At 39.9% G+C, this 21,527-nt stretch overlaps 1 protein-coding gene across 1 annotated transcript in view; it reads left to right on the top strand.

The window, feature by feature from the left end:
- CIP2A (cellular inhibitor of PP2A) overlaps window positions 1-19,092 on the top strand; it is a 70,731-nt gene extending 51,639 nt beyond the window's left edge. The window contains exons 15-21 of the mRNA XM_040336647.1: window positions 2,060-2,134; window positions 2,219-2,329; window positions 10,082-10,278; window positions 11,485-11,598; window positions 12,552-12,634; window positions 12,782-12,921; window positions 17,378-19,092. Coding sequence (XP_040192581.1) covers window positions 2,060-2,134; window positions 2,219-2,329; window positions 10,082-10,278; window positions 11,485-11,598; window positions 12,552-12,634; window positions 12,782-12,921; window positions 17,378-17,548 — 891 coding nt within the window. The 3' untranslated portion in view covers window positions 17,549-19,092. The remainder of the gene's footprint in view (window positions 1-2,059; window positions 2,135-2,218; window positions 2,330-10,081; window positions 10,279-11,484; window positions 11,599-12,551; window positions 12,635-12,781; window positions 12,922-17,377) is intronic.
- Window positions 19,093-21,527: the final 2,435 nt, after the last annotated feature.

Here is a 21,527-nt window from a genome sequence, read left to right as displayed (position 1 = left end):
AAGAACGGGGAGAGCTGTATGTAAACACGGCTTCCCCGTGCTTCACTGTTGCGGCTGCATCGATTGTGTCATCCCTTTTATAGGGAGACTCTATCGATGACGTCAGACCTACAGCCACACCCCCCTACAGTTGTAGCCCCCATTCACATTGTAACGCCGCGTACGCGGCGTATTTTGCCGCGATTAGGTTACTTTTTTTTTCACAAAGAATTGCCATTGATGTCTATGGCCGAACGCCAATGACGCCTGGAAAAAAGGGTCCGGGACTTGTTTTCAGGCGGCAGGCGTACGGCGTTTATGAGATGTGAACCATCTCATAGACATCAATGGCAATTCTCCCCTCCAGCGGCACGAGCGTCGGGCGTTTTGTCGCCAAGGTGTGAATGGAGCCGTAAACACACACTAGGTGAAACATAAATCCTTCAGCGCCCCCTGTGGTTAACTCCCAAACTGCAACTGTCATTTTCACAATAAACCATGCAATTTAAATGTATTTTTTGCTGTGAAAATGACAATGGTCCCAAAAATGTGTCAAAATTGTCCGGAGTGTCCGCCATAATGTCGCAGTCACGAAAAAAAATCGCTGATCGCCGCCATTAGTAGTAAAAAAATAAATAAATAAATGCAATAAAACTATATTTTTTAATTGATATCACATGAATTTTGTAATTGCTATCACCTATCGATTAGAATCATTGTTTAACACTATTTTTGTCATTTAGCCAAGACACAAATTTGTTATACTAGCGCCCCCTACCTATCACTCATTCACTAAAATTTAATGAGGTATTGTCCTCTTATATTTTTAGGGGAGCAGCTTTATATTATATATTTTTTATTTAATGCAAGAAGTTGAGTTTATATGTTCCACACTTTTTTGGCGCGAAAATCCATCCTCAAATAAAACTATCCCCTATTTTGTAAACGCTATAAATTTTGCGTAAACCGATAAACGCTTATTGTAATTTTTTTTTTTTTTTTACCAAAAATAGGTAGAATACGTATCGGCCTAAACTGAGGAACAAAAAAATGTTTTATATGTTTTTGGGGGATATTTATTATAGCAAAAAGTAAAAAATATTGAATTTTTTTCAAAATTGTCGCTCTATTTTTGTTTTTAGCGCAAAAAATATAAAACCGCAGAGGTGATCAAATGCCACCAAAAGAAAGCTCTATTTGTGGGAAAAAAAGGACGCCAATTTTGTTTGGGAGCCAAGTCGCACAACCGCGCAATTGTCTGTTAAAGCGACGCAGTGCCGAATCACAAAACCTGGCCTGGGCATTTAGCTGCCTAAAGGTCCGGGGCTTAAGTGGTTAAACTCCCCTCTGACACTCCCCCTCCCCTTTTTCAAAGTTAATCGTGTCATCTGCAGATGGCAACTTGCAGGTTGCAGCTCCGGTGGGCGGTACTGGCAGCACTCTGTGCTGCTTTCCAATCCCATGTCCTGGCTGGCCTCTCGATGATGGTGTCACGCCGACTGATACAAGGAAGCTCCTGTGGGGTGGAGATTACTCCACCTGACAGGGAAGTGAAGGGGGCGGGGCTGGTCTTGGGCTTGTGCCTAAGCACATATTTCAGGCTATTTATGTAGCGCGGCTAGCACACTGCACATTTTTCCAATGCCCCCCCTTCCTCCAGTAAATAGTGCCGCCCAGGGCATCTTCCCTTTCTGAAACCCCCCCTTGCCTACCTGCCAGTTTAGATGGCATTCTGGAGTTTTCAGTCATGGCCCTTTCTCACAGATGTTCAGTCTGTCAGTTTTTCAGCTGGATCCAGACTGAATTACAATGTAGGCCTATGAGCAGCTGGATGTAAACAAATAATCAATTAACCTTTGTGTCTGTTAAGGCCATTTTTTTAAACAGAACAAGGTTGTGCCGTTTTCAGTTTCGATGAATCTGAACAAATGTAAATGGATGCCGTCCATTCCATTTATGTCTGTTTTTAGGCAAGACCCAAAACTACCTGAATCCAGAATTGTGTGAATTTTGCTTCAATGTTGAGTTCATCTCTTATTACTGATGCATGTTACTAACTTCCTTTTACATTTTTTACTAGATGAAGGAGCACGGGAATGATTTGAGGATTTCTGATATCATGGATGTTTATGAACAAAAAATTTCTGCATTAGCAGTAAGTATTGCACTTGACATTCTTGTTTTTTTTTTTTTTTTAGAAATATACAGCAATTAATATAATGGTGTTTTCTTTGTGCAGTCTAAGGAAAGCAGGTTGCAAGACTTGCTGGAAGCCAAAGCACTAGCCCTTGCACAAGCAGACAGACTGATTGCACAGTACCAGTGTCAAAGAGCACAAGCTGAAGCAGAGGTGAGAGGAAAACTGTACAGAGTTGTCTGTCAGCTCAGATGGACTTGGCAGCTGAGTTTATGACCTAAGTTGATAAGAGTTCCCAGTTTGAATTTGCCCTTCATCTTTCCCAGGAATTATTATACTAAAGCATTATATGTAGCAGTACTCCCTTTGAGCTAGTTGTGTCAGAACATGCTGCATATTATATTTATTTATATAGATATAACTTGCAGCAGCATTCAGGCATGATGGCATTCTACAAGACCGATCATATCGTATGAATATTTTAACTTCATAAAACGGATGTTCCGTCATAGTCTACTAGCAGGAGCACACCGGTTTTCCCAGTATTGTCATAAAATGATGCCAGACCTTGATGAAGGTTAAAGCAGAAACTGCCAGCTGTCAGTTATAAAATAAGCAGCTCCTGTGCTTGAATTACTGCTAGAGAGGTCTTGATAAAAAGCTCCCTGTATCACAGTACAATACAAACAGAATATTGTTGCATTGTGCTTTAAGAGACTGATATGACATTTGCAACAATCACCGTAGTACCTGTGCTAAATAGCTTTGCTATAAGGGATTTGTTGTTCCTAGGTGAATTGAGAGGGAAATGGACTGAGTCTCCCTGACCTGTCTTAGACCTTTTATTAAGAAAAATTAAATGGGTCAATTTTCAAACTGGTAAAATAAACTCCTTTCTATCCATTAGTCCCCAGATACCAACAAATATTTGCATGTGCTAAATGACATGCTCATAAACATACACAATATCATTCAGACTGTAAATTATGTTTATGTTTTTCATTTCTTCATCCAGGCTTGTCAGTTATATTTTAGGTAGATGGGTCTGGGCAAATTGATATCTAAAGTTGTGTTTGATAAAAATCAGTAAGGAGGACTTAAAAAAAAAAAAAAAATCCTAGCAAATTCAAACAAATGTATCCACATAAAAAAAAATACTCCTGACTAACAAAATACATCTTTTATAAGGGTAAATTACAAAAGCCTATTTACACAGCTGCCCTTTTCTTCCTGATGTGCTTTTCATTAGAAAATAATGGGAATGCATTACAGTTTAACATTGCAAAGCATTTTGCACTGTGATGAATTGACACTCATCCTAACGCACTTGTTGATATGCGTTTCCATATATATATATATATATATATATATATATATATATATATATATATATATATATATATATATATATATATATATATATATATATATATATATATATATATATATATATATATATATATATATATATAATATATATATATAATAAAATAACATGTCGTACCTCCCTGGGACTGAAGTTATTATCCTTAAGGTAGTTGAAATAGTTTTTTAAATCGTAAAAGACAATTTGACAAGCTTCCATATACTGTTAATACATGAGATAATGGTGCGAAGAAGGACAGTTAAGACTTGTGCTGGGATTAATCTTTAAATGGAAATCACCAAACCACCATCCTCCAGATGCGTCAGCATGTGTGGAAATCGTCCCCTTTGGGGATGCACTCATCACATATGCAGATATAATACGCCTTGTATAAAACACTGGTTCTCCACTAGAACTTTCACCAAAATGTTGTCACGCTATGCAAGTCTCCAGTATATTCATGTGAAAAAAAAACGAATTGTCCACATAGTGAGATACTGTATATAAGTTTAATATAGCCCATAAACCCCTTTACAAGTTATACATACTAAAAACAAGTTAATCAGAAGCAATGACGAAGTGCTTGTGCAAGCGTGGTCACCGTTAATAGTAGGGAGAGACGTCACTTCCGGTTAGTCACAGAGATCACTTCCTGACTTTGTCTGAGGGCGTGATCTAAACAACCGGCATTTATGCAAGACAATGTCTCCGCCCCACGAACTGTTAAACAATGGCATTACATCTACTATGCCCGCTCGTGTGCCACGCATTGAATGCACTAGCAGGCAGACGAACACAGCCCAAAGCTGCTGCAGGGACAAGTTCAGGGACTAATAGTAACATTAAAAAACAGTAATATGCTGATCTAAAACCATCATTAAAAACAATTTCTGAACATTAATTAAAATTATTTCATAAAAAATAGACTGAGAAGTTAAAATCAATGATTAAATACAGCAAGATACCAGCAAGAAATTAGCAAAGTGTGCTAATATACCCACAGATGTAAAACTTGGATAATAAAATTAGGGCAATGCATATATAATATCGGGACTGGCAACATAATCTTTCATGCAATATTATACAATATCGAGGCCACGGAAATTAATATGGAAAGATGAATAAATTCAAAATGATTCTACCCAAATAACAAACCTCTTAGGGAGTGGTTTAAATGTCATTAAAGGGATTGTAAAGGTAAAAAAAAAAAATCCAAAATGGCTTCCTTTACCTTAGTGCAGTCCTCCTTCACTTACCTCATCCTTCGATTTTGCTTTTAAATGTCCTTATTTCTTCTGAGAAATCCTCACTTCCTGTTATTCTGTCTGTAACTCACCACCGTAATGCGAGGCTTTCTCCCTGGTGAGGAGAAAGCCTCTTAAAGGGGGGGGAGCAGGAGTGTCAGGACGCCCACTAACACACAGCTCCTTTCTCTATCTGCAAAGTAGAGTGTCCTGACTTGTCTGCTCGCCCCCTCAAGAGGCTTTCTCCACACCAGGGAGAAAGCCTTGCATTACTGTGTGTAGTTAAAGACAGAAGAACAGGAAGTGAGGATTTCTCAGAAGAAATAAGGACATTTAAAAGGAAAATCGAAGGATGAGGTAAGTGAAGGAGGACTGCACTAAGGTAAACAAAGCTATTTAGGAAAATCATTTTTTACATTTACAACCCATTTAAAAAACATAAAAATAAAAGCAGGATCAGGTACTATGATGATATCGGCCTATTGGACCTTTACATAGACATCAGATGTAAAGCCATCCACATGACTAAACTGTGGAAAACAACTGAGTCTATGTTGAAATGAATCGTGCTATGTGTCGCTAATAAAACAGTTGATATCTAGTTCTATGTTCAATCATTTAGGGAAGAGAACATCTGTTAAAAAAATCCACTAAGTCTCACGTTTTGACTAATCTCAAACTAGAATAGTCCCCCTCCAATGTGGTTCGAGGGGGTTCGACTCCCGAGAATTCTAAACTTGATGCATCCTGTCTATTTTCAATTTAAAGTGTAATGACACATTGTGGTCCTTGAACCCTATCTTTATGTTATGTATATGTTTGGCTATCATCACCGTCAACATCCGTTTGGCAAGTCCTATATAGATGAGGCCGCATGGGCATTTCAAAGCGTAAACGACGTATGTACTGTTGCAAGTAATGAGTTGTTTAATGTCGAAGCTTCTATTATTGGCAGTGGATATGAAATTGTCCAGACCTCTAATGGGTCTCGATACCTCCCTACATGCCTTGCACCTCCTACAGGCGAATAAACCCTTCCTGTCCCAAAATGATAAAGGTCATGTTGGAGGATCTAAGACCTTTTTTATCACACAATCTCCAAAACTGGGTGCTTTTCTGTATATAAACTGTGGTACAGATGGGAGTGCAGTATTTAGTTTCTTATCCATAAGTAGGATATGCCAATGTTGTCTGAAGATCAACTCTTCTTCTTTGTACTGGGCATGGAATCCTGAATCCATTCCTTGTTAGATTTAGGGGGGGGATCAGTGGCTTCTTCTCTTGTAAACATATATCTCTTGAAAGGGATCCAACTTTTCCAAAAATGTGTGGTTTGTAACCCCTGGCTTCGAACCTATCAGTTAAGGTTTTAGACTGCAAAATAAAGTTTTCAGCTATAGAGCAATTTCTCTTTGGCATCCATGATTTGCCCTTTCGGGATATTTTGAAGCCAGAGGGCATAGTGGCCACTGGAAGTAGGAAGATAGGAACAGCTATCTGTTGGTTTGAAATAGACTTGTGTATCTAATTTATCATTCCGACAATGGACATTTACATCCAGGAAGTTGATTTCTTTACTGTGCCATTGAGCGGTCAACTATGTTGTTGTTGTTAGTGTTTAATTCCTGTAAAAAGAGGCGTAGAGACTCAGTTGACCCTGCAAAGATCAAAGGTCATCTATAAAACGTTTATAAAAAATCAACTCCACTCGCTTATCTTTAAAAACGACTTTGTCTTCCCATTTTGCCATGAATAAATTCGCAATACTGGGTGCGAATTTCGCACCCATAGTAACTCCTCTTTGTTGCAAATAATTGTTTCCGTACCAGAAATAGTTATGGGATAAACAAAAGTCAAGTGCGTGTCTGAGAAATATTGTTTATGAGCAAGGTCATCTCTTTGGCCAAGAGCCAAATTTAATGCCAGAAGAGCATCATCATGTTGTATTATAGAGTACAGAGATGCCACATCTGCTGTTACCAAAAGGACATTTTATTTTTCTACCAAATCCGCGTTCCATAGACCATTTAAGATGTTTTTTGGATCTCTCAAAGAGGATTGAGTCTTGACAATGCTTTTTTGCAAAAATTCGTCTAGAGGAAACCGAGTCTATGCTATTGACAATGGGTTGGGCATTGTCCTAATTTTATGATCCAAGATCCACATCTGTGGTTATATTGGCACACTTTGCTAATATCTTGCTGTATTTTATCGTTGATTTTAACTTCTGTCTATTTTTATGAAATCATTTTTATTAATGTTCAGAAATGGTTTTTAATATGGTTTTTATATCAGCATATAACTGTTTTTTAATGTGACTATTAGTCACTGAACTTTGTCACTTTGTGTTCGTCTGCCTGCTAGTGCATTCAGTGCGCGACGGGCGGGCATAATAGATGTCATACTATTGGTTAACAGTTCATGGAGACATTGCCTTACATAAATGCCGGTTGTTTACGTTGAGATCACACCCTCAGATGAAGTCAGGAAGTGACGAAACGCGTCTGGGTCGTGATCTCCGTGACTAACCGGAAGTAACGCATGCATGTCACGGGCTGCCGAGCATCCAGGAAGTAGCACAAACGGCTGATGTACACAGACTTATCTCCCTACTATTGCCGGTGACCGGGTGATTACGCTTGCACAAGCACTTCATCATTGCTTCTGATTAACTTGTTTTTAGTACATCTAACTTGTAACAGGGTTTATGGGCTATATTAAACTTGTATACAGTATCGCACCATGTGGACAGCTCGTTTTTTTTCACAAGAACATAATGGAGCCTTGCATAGTGTGACTAAAGTTTGGTAGAAGTTCTAGTGGAGCGGTGGAGAACAAGGGTATGATACAAGGCATATTTTATCCGCATATGTGATGAGTGCATCTCCAAAGGGGACGATTTCCACACGTGGTGAAGCATCTGGTGGATGGCGGTTTGGTGATTTCCAAGATTGATAACGGCACAAGTCTTAACTGTCCTTCGCACCATTATTTCATATATGAACAGTATATGGAAGCTTGTCAAATATTTTTCATCTGACGAGCGCTGCTACAATATTATAAAGGACTCTCTTAGATTGGAGTGTTTTTAGTATTGTCTTTTTTCTAGAAGCTGTTTTTAGAACCTGATTATGCGAATAATATTGTATTTTCTTATATGGGTGACACTTTTACTGCATAGAGACCTGAATTGCTTAGATCCCAAGCGCTGAGTGGTGCTTTCTTAGGTGGGCCATTTTAAGCATCCTTTACACAGTTTTTAACCACTTAAGGCCCGGACCAATATGCAAGTAAAGGACTAGGCCCCTTTTTGCGATTCGGCACTGCGTCGCTTTAACTGACAATTGCGCGGTCGTGCGACGTGGCTCCCAAAAAACATTGGCGTCCTTTTTTTCCCACAAATAGAGCTTTCTTTTGGTGGTATTTGATCACCTCTGCGGTTATTTGTTTTTGCGCTATAAACAAAAATAATGCAATATTTTTTACTTTTTGCTATAATAAATATCCCCTAAAAATATATAAATATTTTTTTCTCAGTTTAGGCCGATACGTATTCTTCTACCTATTTTTGGTAAAAAAAAATCGCAATAAGCAGTTATCGATTGGTTTGCGCAAAATTTATAACGTTTACAAAATAGGGGATAGTTTAATTGCATTCGTGACTGTGACATTATGGCGGACACATCGGACAATTTTGACACATTTTTGGGACCATTGTCATTTTCACAGGAAAAAGTGCTATAAAAATGCATTGTTTACTGTGAAAATTACAATTGCAGTTTGGGAGTTAACCACTAGGCTGGGCACTTCAAAGAGGACGTAAGTGATTGTTCCCAGCCGTGCCATTCTGCCGATGTATATCGGCGTTAGGCGGTCCTTAAATGGCTAAATTGTGTTAATTTTATTTACCATGAACAGCTGTGGTAATTTTCGCTGGCTTCAAAGTAACCTTAACCGCTTCAGCCCGGACCATTTTGGTGGTCAAAGACCAGGCCACTTTTTGGGTTCGCCATTGTTTTGCTTTAACTGACAATTGCGCGGTTGTGCCACGTGGCTCCCAAACAAAATTGGCGTCCTTTTTTTCCCCACAAATAGAGCTTTCTATTGGTGGTATTTGATCACCTCTGCGGTTTTTAGTTTTTGCGCTATAAACAAAAATAGAGCGACAATTTTGAAAAAAAAAAATATTTTTTGCTATAATAAATATCCCCCCAAAAATATATAAAAAAAATGTTTTTTTCCTCAGTTTAGGCCGATACGTATTCTTCTACCTATTTTTCGTAAAAAAAAATCGCAATAAGCGTTTATTGATTTGCACAGATGTTATAGCGTTTACAAAATAAGGGGTATGTTTATGGCATTTTTATTAAAAAAATGTTTTGGTAGTAATGGCGGCGATCAGCATTTTTTTTTTTCGGTACTGCGACATCATGGCGGACACTTTTGACACATTTTTGGGACCGTTGGCATTTTTATAGCGATCAGTGCTATAAAAACGCCACTGGCAGTAAAGGGGTTAACACTAGGGGGCGGGGAAGGGGTTAAGTATGTTCCCTGGGTGTGTTCTAACTGTAGGGGGGGTGGCCTCAATAGGGGAAATGACTGATCTTCTGTTCATACATTGTATGAATAGAAGATCAGCATTTCCCTCCCTGACAGGACCGGGACCCGGTCCCCACTCTGTAACGAGCAATCGCGGGTGCCAGGTACGATCGCGCCCGTCGGGCACGCGCACGGAAGTCAGGGGCAAGCGGGGGGCGCGCGCCCCTAGTGGCCTACGCGAGAGCCGACGTAGAGCTACGGGCTCTCGCGCAGGAGACCGACTTGCTGCCGTAATATGACGGTCGGCAAGCAGTTAGAGGATTTCTAGCCGGGGGGGGGGGGGAATGAAGTCCGCAGCTACAAATACTGTAGCTGCTGACTTTTAATATAAGGACATTTACCTGTCCAGGGAGCCCACAATGTCGGCATCCCAAGCTGATCCGTCCATCGGCTCCGGGTGCAGGGGTCAACATCTTCACCAAGGGAAACCTTGCAGCTTAACAGCCTGTTTCCTTCTGCGCACACTACTACTGCGAGTCACGCTGTGCTTTCTGAATTATCACTGTCTTCTGGGACCTGTCTCTCCCAGAAGGCAGCGGGGGAGGAGGGGCCGGGAGTTTTGTAGATTGCTGCGCAACGATTACGGATATGTTACCCAGAAGTGGGAGCCGGTACCTCCCCTCCAAAAGGTGCCAAATGTGGCAGCGGGGGGAAGCACATGCACAGAGCTTCCCCTTTTGGGTTGAGCTTTGTTAACCCTGTTTTATGAAAAAGAAAAAAGTAACCAAAGGTTTTTTTATTTCAATATGGCAGGCAAGAAAGCTCGCTACTATGCTAAAAGAGGCAGAGCGGAAGAATGAGGAGCGGAGTTTGCTTTTAAAGTCTCAGCAGCTGGAGTCAGAACGAGCCAATAGTGACATTGAGCAGTTGTTCCAGCACAGCAAGAAGCTGCAAGCAGTGGCCGAAGAGCATGAAACGCTGAAAGTCTCCTATGCTGACCATATCATGAAGTAAGCAATTTAATTTTAAAATCATTGAAGATGAAATGTATTTATTTTTTGCTCCTCTTAAAGTGGTTCTGAGGGCAGAAGGTTTTTTTACCCTAATGCATTCTCTAAGGTAAAAAAAAAAAAAAACCTGTGTGCAACACTCCAGCCCCCTTATCTGAGCCTGATCTCCATCCAGTGCTGTGCCCGAACACAGTGGCTCTTTTTCACCTTACTGGCCATGGAGACAGCATTGGGAACGATTTACTTTTGCTGCTATTAATCATAGCCTGTGATGAAAGAGCAGGGGGCAGGCCGAGCCACGCTCTGTTTAAACGGACACATACAGTGCAGCTTGGGAGCAAGACTGCATGAGTATCCCCCATAGCAAGTGGTGTGCTATGGGCACTTGGAAGGGGGGCGGAAAGCTGGCAGGGCTCCAGAGAAGAGGAGGATTAGGGTTGATCTGTTCAAAACTGTTGCACAGAGCGAGTAAGTATAACATGTTTGTTTGTTTTTTTAAATAAGAGTATTGAGATGTTTACCAAACAGCCTTATACTAAATGGAACATCTCACTCAATGCAGAATAGATGTACAGTACAAGGCCCACGACCATACAGAATACAGGGCACTTTTTTTGCAGATCTTCTGATATAGTGTATCTGATCTTGTGTTCAAAATGCCCTACAGATGAATAAAAATAATCCTAAATAAATAAAAATGCGCTATAGTTTGAGATGTAGCAAACTCTCCGCCAACAAATAAACCTTTATAGATTCAAAATTGACAACAAAACAGATGTTCCTGTAGTGGCCCATTTCTCACAGCATATTTGATCCCAAGATTACAGTACTGATTTAGAACAGCAGATCACAGAAAAAGAGGCTGGAATAATTTTGAAATGCAAAATTCTCTAGACTGATAGACAGAGACAAGAATGTCTACATGCCACTATGAATGATTACTTTTTTGACCCATAGTAGTGTCTACCACATGTAGACCTGTTTTAAGAAGATGGTAAACTTAGCAGTGTGGTCTTGTCCCATGGAAGGAGTATGCAAACTCCAGGTAGTATACTGGTAGCTGTTCTAGCTGCTGTTTCACCATGCTGCTAGAATTAGATAGAAATGGAAAATGTCTAGTGTTTTGTGGCTTTTGCTTTATGTGACTCTCTAAATTCAATCAGAGGTACATAAAATGTGAATTGTAATCGCTTGTTTTCTTAATAGGTATGAACTCTGTGAAAAGCAGTTAAAAGACTTGCAGGTATCATACAACACCCTAACTAAGCAAGCTGAAACAATGAAGAAACTAAATGATTCTCTCAAGAGTCAAAATGAAAAGTAAGTATTTTTATTTTATTTTTATTTTTTGGAGCACATTTTTAGAGCACTTCATAAGAAAGTAAAGCTACTTCTAAATATGAGATTACTTTTGCTACTGATGACCTTTTCATGTGTATGGGTCATTTCTAATAGTGTTGCCTTTTAGGGAAATCCTGTTCTGATAGCTGATGTTTTGTCTGAGATCAGGGCTGTGTCTTCCTGCTCATCCTCCCTTGTCCATACCACTTAACTTTCAGGTTAACACAGCCAGCAGGTCTGCAACTGTCCATGGATTTGTTTTAAGGGCAATTGGATTATATCATTATATACATCTGCACCATATTGCACAGGGGAAGACAAAATGTTGTATCTAATGCTATTTAATCTGTGATTTTGCAGTAGATATTCAGTTGCTGCCAGCAAGAGTGAATATATTTTTTCGAATTAAAATCACACTTAACAATATTCATATTCTCTAAAAATTATCCATACACTACTTGCTGCAGAACTAAGCCCCTTGATTTATCAGTTTCCAAAAACTATTAGGCACACCATGTGCAAAGACATCAGCTTTTCTGCACATGTTCTGAGAGGGTGCAAAAAAAATGGTTGTTTGTGACCTGGTCACACCACAACACTGGTATTGCATGTCGAATTTTTCTGAGCAGGAATCTGCAACATGTTTAAAACTCACTGAAACACACATGAAAACTCATGTAAACTCGTGTCTCTGCAAGTGAAATCTGCGCATCTGTTTCAGTTTTTTTTTTCTTTTTTCTGCATGTATCGTGTGAATTAGGTCTTGTATTCAAGGCATGTGCTGAATAATTGTCACATTTGCTTGTGCTCTAAACCAAATGGTCAAAATATCAAGTATATATACTTTGGTAAACAAAACATATTTATATATAAAAATTGTAAAGCAGTTGTAAACCTTTTCTGAAAGTACTAACGATAACGATCACACACAGGACAATGGCCCAGCTAGAAGACACCGAAAACCAAAGAAAAGATTTGGCTAAGCAACTGCAAGACCGAGAAAGTAAAATTTTAAGTAGGTGGCGTCGTCCTTGTGGATATGTGTTCAGTTTGTTTTAGAATAGAAAAGCTTTTTCAACCTGTATTTTTGTTTTATTACATATAAACCAAACTTTGGTCATCTACTTCCCAGCTTATGTATCTTTCATATAAAATTTGACAGATTTTCAACAAAAGGTAAAAGGTCTAGAGGACAAGGTTAAATTAAAGCAAAAGGAGAAAGAAGATATGGAAGAAACTATTGACATACTTCGTAAAGAGCTGAGCAAAACGGAACAAGCAAAGAAGGAGCTGAGCATAAGGGTATGTGTATATTTTTTTATTAATATTAGAGAGGCTTCTGTTCTATATAGGTGCATTGTATAAATATTGCATTATTGACATTTTTACATTATACAGTGACTAAGTCAAGTAAAGGCAAAACGTAAGGGGGAAAACTGGGAAAGGACAGAAAAAGCTGATGATTAGAGTATGGATAATGGGAGAGAAGGGGCACAGGGAAAGCAAGAGAATGTGGACATATTGGAAAATCGTGTCTTCCACAGTTCATATTTGCTTTAGAAAGAAACAAGTACTGTGTATGGAGAAGGTTCTGAGAAAGAGTTCAGTTGACCTAAAATATGGAAAATGAAAAAAGATGGATATCGTATTGTAGGATAGGGCACAGAAAAAAATCTAACTATATATGGGCTCACCAGCATGTCTATAGAGTACAGGTCTTTTCAGGGTCATTACTATCTTTTAGCTACCAGGGTCTCCATTGCCATAATTCCATTATTTTTATGGACCCACCCACATGTGTGGTGGAGACCGATTTTCCGTGGCTACACGCACAGGCAGTAGACTATCCAAAATCCCTTTTTTTGGGTTCAGAAATGGGCCCAGGGATCACAAATGGGAGAGCCACCATGGGGGAAGCCATAATATCAGAAATGCACAAGGTGTTGGGTCGCCCGTAGACTAATCACATTTCTTTCCTGCAACCACTGTGTTGACAGGGGAATCCTATCCGTCAAGCCATTGTGTTCTCCTGGAGGGGGAAGCTGTCTATGCTGGGAGAAGACTATGATTATTGCAAGAGGCTATAATAGCTACTTGCAATTAGGGGTGTAACGGATCGTCACCGATCCGTGATCCGAACGGGCCACCCCGTTCGGATCGGCACACCCCGCGATCCGCGGAGCGCTCCGGAGCCTAGGCCTAGGAAAGTCCCCGGCTTCGGCCTAGCTCCGGAGCGGCGGCCAGTCTGCTTGCCAGAGCCCAGCGTGACACGCCTCCCCGCCTCCCCGGGGAGGCGTGTCACGCTGTGCACTGGGCTCTAGCAAGCTGAATGGGAATGTTAGCAGTGAAGCACTGGTGTGAGAGGAGGGGGGGGGGAAAAAGAGCACAATAGCAATTAAAAGGGGTGGATTAAAGAGGAAGCAGGTGAGGCTGTTTGGGACTTAAAGTACAATCTTGATGTTTTTACAGCAAAAAAAAAAAAAATTATATATATATATATATATATAATTTTTTTTTTTTTTTTTTTTTTGTTGTAAAAACATCAAGATTGTACTTTAAGTCCCAAACAGCCTCACCTGCTTCCTCTTTAATCCACCCCTGTGAATTGCTATTGTGCTCTTTTTTCGGATCAGCAAAAAAAAAAAAAGGTTCCTTTTTTTAATTGGTCCAAAAAAAATATATATTATTTTATTATATATATATATATATATATATATATATATATATATATATATATATATATATATATATATTTTTTTTTTTGCTGATCCGAAAATGATCCGATCCGTGACTCCTGATCCGAGGATCGATCCGATCCGTGAGTTTTTTGATCCGTTGCACCCCTACTTGCAATAATCGCATGTAAAATCTGGCAGGCTGGTTGTACTCAAGTTGATTGATCATACATGGTTCAGCAGGAACCAGCCGAATCCAAACAGTCTGTGGCCGGCTTAATATATATTGACGACAGCTCCAGCAGCACTAGATATGTAGGTAGGAACCTTCCCTTCCTACCCAACTCCAGCAGGAGCATGGAGTAGGGGAAATATACCGTCGACTCTACAGGAATCCAAGATTGTAGCACTTTTCCTGAAAATTAGAAGGCAGAGGCAATTTCTGCATGAAAAGAATGAGAGGGGGAACGATCGGTTGCCCATCATATGGGAATGAGACAGAATGAGGGATAGATTTAAAATTAAACGATCGGTTACTTACCTATATGGACGAGCCCTCTGTCAGTTGGATCCTGGAATACCTATAAATAGGACTGGATAAGTCCGTTATTCAGCAGAGCAGCGGTGGCGATTGAGAAGACGCACCCTCCCACCCTTTTGCCGCAGCCCGATGGTGTGTAGTTTGGTTATGTCCCTTCGTCTGAAGGGGACAGTTTGTTGTTATATTATAGTTGATTAGTTTGAGCTGTGATGACTGGACTGTTTTATGTATAAATACTGTTCCAAAAGTATCACAATTAAAGATATGGAGGTATGTCTCTAGATACCAGTCAGTCAAGAGAAGGGTCAATGATGGACAGTATGGATAAGGCATATCTTAATGGTTTGTGTTTAAAATGTTGTATGGGGAATAATTTAAGAAATAGATTATGTAGTGCCGCTGTATCTCCTTTTATAATGTGCCACTCAGATGTACTTATGAAAAGCCCAAAAACAAATCTATTTTGTGACGTTATCTATGCACAGAATTTTATTGCAACTTCTTAACCACTTAACGACCGCCCCACTGTACATATACGTCGGTACTTTAAAGATGGATATCTCGGTAACGACAGCAGCTGCTGCCACAACCGAGATATCCATCTCTTCAGTAAGCGGTCCTGTAAACGATAATGGCGGTCTCCGCGGCGGATTCGCCGCAAGATTGCCGTTATCGGTGGCGGGAGAAGGCCCCTCTCACCGCTCTCCCGCGCCCTCCGCCGCTTACCGGAGCCGTCGGTAGCGGCGGAGGCGATCAGGTCCTGCTGCCTGCTGTGTGGGGATGCGAGTGAGGGCAAGATCGTCCCCATAGCATTGCTGGGCGGAAGTGACGTCAAAACGTCAGTCCCGCCCATGTGTCTTAAAGAGACATTTTTTTGTTGTCATTTGAAAAAATGACAATTTCCTTTTTTTTTTTTTTTTTTTGCATTTAGTCTAAATGTGAGATGTGAGGTCTTTTTGACCCCAGATCTCATATTTAAGAGGACCTGTCATGCTTTTTTCTATTACAAGGGATGTTTACATTCCTTGTAATAGGAATAAAAGTGATGATTTTTTTTTTTTTTTTTTAATTTCCGTGTAAAAAATTATAAAATAAAAATAAATAAGAAAACAAACAAAAAAATGTTTAAAGCTCCCTGTCCCGACGAGCTCGCGCGCAGAAGCGAACGCATACGCGAGTAGCGCCCGCATATGAAAACGGTGTTCAAAACCACACAAGTGAGGTATCACCGCGATCGTTGGAGCGAGAGCAATAATTCTAGCCCTATACCTCCTCTGTAGCTTAAAAAATGCAACCTATAGAATGTTTTAAACATCGCCTATCAAAATTTTTAAGGGTAAAAGTTTGACGCCATGCCACAAACGGGAGCAATTTTTAAGCGTGACATGTGGGGTATCATTTTACCTTTCACAATATCTTTCACAATATATAAAAAAATTGGGCCAAATTTGTCTTATTTTTTAATTAAAAAAAGTGATTTTTTTCCAAAAAAAAGTGCGCTTGTAACAGCGCTGCGCAAATACGGTGTGACAAAAAGTATTGCGATGACCGCCATTTCATTCTCTAGGGTGTTAGAAAAAAATATATATAATGTTTGGGGGTTTTAAGTAATTTTCTAGCAAAAAAAATGTTTTAGTCTTGTAAACGCCGAATCTGAAAAACACCTTCTGTCCTTAAGTGGTTAAATTAACATTTACCTATGGGCTTTCAACATTCATAACCAGCCCCAAAGATTGTAAAGAATATACTGCTTATATGCTTGCACTACTACCTATTTAGCACATTTCCCTGATAATCTCAAGAGCTCTGTTAAGCAAACGGTCACCAGATCTTTTGTTGTTGTGCCCTCTTTGCCAGGTGTTGGGTAAGTTGCTCTCCTTTGCTTCCCGATGTGCCAGGTCTCGGGCCTGCAACATTCCTTGTATCGCCACCTTTTATTGGCTGATGCAAAACCTCCTAACAAGATACTTTTTGATTTAAAAAAAAAGTTATTGAAGGACTTTGCCTGTGCTTTTTGTAAATACAAGAATTCAAAGATTTACACAAACGAATATTTAAGATATCGCACAAGTTTTACCATTTGACCTGTAAAATACATTATTCACTTGACCGCTAGAATGGTGACCAGGGCAATTTTTTGCTATGCTATACTTTAACTGGCATTGCTTGGTCATGCAACACTGTACACAAATTACATTTTATAGCATTTTTTGTTTTTCACACAAAGGTTTTCTTTTGGTGGTATTTAATCGCCACTAGGTTTTTATTTTGTTTCTCTATAAATGTAAAAAATACTGCAAATTGTGAAGCAAAAACATGTTTTTCTTGGTTAAATATAACCTTTTCATATTTGCCCTTTTATTTTTGGAATACTGATATATTTCCCCTTTTGGACTGATGGAGCTCTGTTGCTCCCATTCCCCTGGGACTGACGGCACTTTGTGGGGCTTTGAGGTTTTCAGTTTCTAAAAATATCCCTGCTTGAGGGCTATAATTCAATAAAAAAAAATTTGAACAGGTTTTGTATTTTTCTACACTACAGGTATCTTCGTTGGAAGTTCAGAAAACACAGTTGGAAACGCGTCTGGAGGAAAAAGAGGGAATTGTGAAAAGCCAAGCGGAAGAGCTAAACAAGCATTCACACATGATTGCTATGATACACAGCCTTAGTAGTGGCAAACTCGGTACAGGCAATGTGAACCTCAGCCTATAGGACTGTGAACAAGCAACTGAAAAATAACTTTTGTACTGTAATCTTTTGGTTGCGCCAGTGATACTGAAACTGTAGCATGATCACAACCTTTTTTATTATAAACTGCTGAAATATCAATTTTCTAAATATATTTTAAACAATTTTATGAGGTGATGCAGTTCCTAATCCCCAGTATATCCAGAATGCATTCCAGTAACTGGCAGCATGTTGTAATTTTTGCTAAACTCTACTACACTAGTGTGGTATATTTTCAGAATCTATGCCAAGCGTACAGGGGTTGCAGTTTCTCTCTTTATATAGGTCCTGAAAGCACTTTTATCAGGTTCAGAAATTGCATTTTATCCTTATTTATTTTATTTGTGTATAGTATGTCTAAAGGATGTCTCCTTAGTTGCAGTAGTATGACTGTTTCTTATGCGAGTTTTAGTACATCTTAACAAGTTGGGCCAGTGGGCTGAATGGTTGTCCACACCTGTGCTTTTTGAAACTGCTGGTATACTCAGTAAATTAAAACCTTTAACTTGCAGCAAAAAAAGAGGGGTGAAAAAAGCATTTAATCTGACTCCAAAAAGATGCTAACAATGACCATTTAACCTGTCTACGTACACTTATTACAAAGCTGTGCTACTGTCTTTCTATCTGAAATTGTGTGTCTTTTTTTGAACAGCACCAGGCATAGTACTTACCATGAATGAAATGTGTGCTGGTGGCTGCTCTGTTCATTTGAAATCCTTGGTCCTCTGCTCCAGATTCCACTTGCAGCAGTGAATTTCTGGTCCTACTGGGTTAATTTGAGTGGTTGCACTAGTCAAGTGCCAACTATGCCCACTTTTTCTGCCTCTGCTCTGTTCAAAGAAACCACATTGTCTGTTCCCACATTGAAAAGCATTCTGTGAGTGGATGAGGCAGCCGTTTTTTTATTTTTTATTATTATTATTGTGGGAACCAAGCTTCTTTGAATAGGGTATGGGGGCAAAAAGGGGCAGTCGTATTCAGCACTTGACGAGAGCCTGTCAAAGGTGCATCTGCTCATATTAACTCCTGCAGCACCAGAAGATCACTGCTGTGGGGAGTAACCAGGAGCAGAGGACTGAGGATTTCAACCAAACGCACTAGCACACTGGACAAATGTTGTTCATTGTATGTCCCTGGTGCACTTTAAGGCCCCTTTCATACTTGTGCGACCGTAAAGTTGTGTGATCTTGATGCGACTTTAAGCAATGCCTGTGTAATCTTGAGGTCTATGGACCTCAAGTCGCATCAAAGTCAGACCAAAGTAGTGCAGGGTCTACTTTGAAGTCACACAGATAGGAATGGTACTCATTGAAAATCATGCGTACTACTTGTCATGCTTCTTTGTAGTCCCAAGTTGCAGGACAAGTCACACAAGTGTAAAAGAGGCTTACAAAAAAAAAAACGAAACTTCAGCTTTAGGGTTGAATTATCTTAATATATATGTTGGCTTTTAGTTGTGTCTAAACAGTGCTTATAGTAACTCTATTGCCACTGGGAAAAAAATAAATAAAATCATGATAGCAAAAACACCCTGTCAAAATAGACATTACATTTACTTAACCTGACCAGGAGGTTGGGGCGAGTGAGTAAATGCTTTGCTCAACAAATGCTGTGGGGGCCACTGCTTTCTGACAGCTGCAGGTGTGATGGACAATATGTTCTTCGCTGGGTACTGGGGTTTGCTACACTGACCCTCTATGCCACTATAAAGAGACTGCAGTCGCTTTAAAGTACACCAGGCCCGACAACCCTACTTGCTGTCCTCATTCGAAATAAACACTTTATACACTCGGGTCGAAGCTGCTGTAGGTATATATTTAACATAACGTTTGCATATGTTTTTTAAAATATTATCTTTAAAATAAACTAGAAAGGTGATTCATTTTCATTTTCTTTTTAAATATTAAAATACTAGCTATTTGTAAACAACATGGTTTTGTTATCATATTGGTTTGTACAAGATACTTTTAATATGAGACAAGATTTTGTAAGAGTCGGTTCACACTAGGGCGACACGACTTCCAGAGGCGACTCCGACACGACTTGAACATAAACCACAGGGCGATCTGGGGCGATTTACAACACAACTTGAAGTCGCCTCCAGGACAGGAGACTTTCCAGTGGCCAATAAAACAACAATCAGCTCTGGGAGAGGGAGGGGGGCAGGAGAGGTTTGCCTGAGAAATGTATGTTCTCTTCCTGGAAAGTCGCTTCAGTTAACAGTGATCAGACTTGGAGGCGACTTCCATTGAAATCAATGGGTACAAATCGCCTACAAGTCGGATTGAAGTAGTACAGGAACTTTTTCTGAAGTCAGATCGCCTTGAGTCGTGTGTATTAACACCGCTCCCATTCACTTCCATTGTTTTTCTCTACAGCGCGACTTGGGACGACTTGAGGCGACATGAAGTCGCCCCAGTGTGAACCGGCTCTAACTGCATTACTGACAAACATGTAGCCAATAGTATCACATTTTATTTTAAGTATTTTTGCTGTAGGTGCAGAACACTTAGTAGTACATCTACAGCAATTAATTGTTCGCTGCAGGCTAAACTGAAAATGTAGGTTTTGATGTCCATACAGGCAGAACATCCTACATTCTCTATGCTTAAGTTTTCCATTTACACATTGTTGTAGCTCCACAGTCAAAGCTAGTTCTTTTTGTTTATATCTTGTAAACCCCTGTCCATAGTGTGCCTCACTTAAAGGAAGCCAAAACAAAAAAAAAAAAAAAAAAAAGTAAGTGCTAAAGTTTCCTAGACCACCGATCTGACTTTGCTCAGCATTAGGATATATACTCCCAGTGACTCTGCAATGAGTTCTCTGGTTTCTTTGAGCAGAGGATTACAGGTATTGTATCCAATTTCTAATTGTAGAACAGCGTTACTGTTTGCTAGATAGCATTAGTAGTTCATTGATCGGTTTCATTTGCTGCCTTTGAACAACTAGGCAGCTATGTAATTCTGTGCATTTACTCATTTTCACTGGCAACCAAAAGGGGTCAGCAATAGCAACATCCATATTCCTTCTAGTACAGGTTTCCTTTAAAGCAGTGGTTCTCAACCTGGGGGATCAAATGATGATTTGTCAGGGGTCACTGAATCTTGGGCTGTTCCTGAAGTCCGCACCACTCCCAGCATTTTTTGCGGGCGGCCCAGCAGGGCTGTTTCTGGAGCCCGCGGCTGCCCACTCAGCCTCTTCGCAGCCGCCAATTCCGTTCACGGCATGGCTGGGGGACACATGGTCTTGCCTTGGGTACTGACAAACCACGCTACAAAACTAATTTTACCGTTAAGGGTCCCCACAACTTGGGTCATTTTATAAAGGGGTCGCGGCATTAGAAAGGTTGAGAGCCACTGCTATAAAGCTAACAGATATTATGTATTGAAAATTACAAGGGTAAGAAAACACCTTAATGAATAAATGCACTAAAAGGAATTTATCCTTTGTCTCTTTCCCTTGATCCAACCTAACCTACCTCGCTAGATGGATATATACTATGATTTGATGGACGTGGCTCTGCGCTTTACTTAGTGCACCCGGAAAGTATTCACAGCGCTTTACTTTTTCCACATTTTGTTACAGCCTTATTCCAAAATGGATTAAATTCATTATTTTCCTCAAAATTCAACAAACCATCCCCCATAACAACAAGATTTGTTTGAAATCTTTGCAAATAAAAATCACATGTACTTAAGTATTTACAGCCTTAGCTCAATACTTGACGCACCTTCGGCACCAATTACAGCCTCAAGTATTTTTTTTAGTATGATGCTACAAGCTTGGTCCACCTATTTTTGGGCAGTTGCTCCTATTCTTCTTTGCAGGACCTCTCAAGCACCATCAGGTTTGTGCACAGGGTGACATTCAAGACGCTCTGCCTCACCCATAAATGTATACAGGGGAAGGCTCCCCAATACTTAAGCGAGAAAATAAAACCGTATGTCACCAAGCGCGTGCTCTG

Source organism: Rana temporaria, chromosome 2, assembly GCF_905171775.1.
Source record: "Rana temporaria chromosome 2, aRanTem1.1, whole genome shotgun sequence".
In the NCBI taxonomy this organism is placed as follows: Eukaryota; Metazoa; Chordata; class Amphibia; order Anura; family Ranidae; genus Rana; species Rana temporaria.
This window is presented reverse-complemented; position numbering and strand designations above follow the sequence as displayed.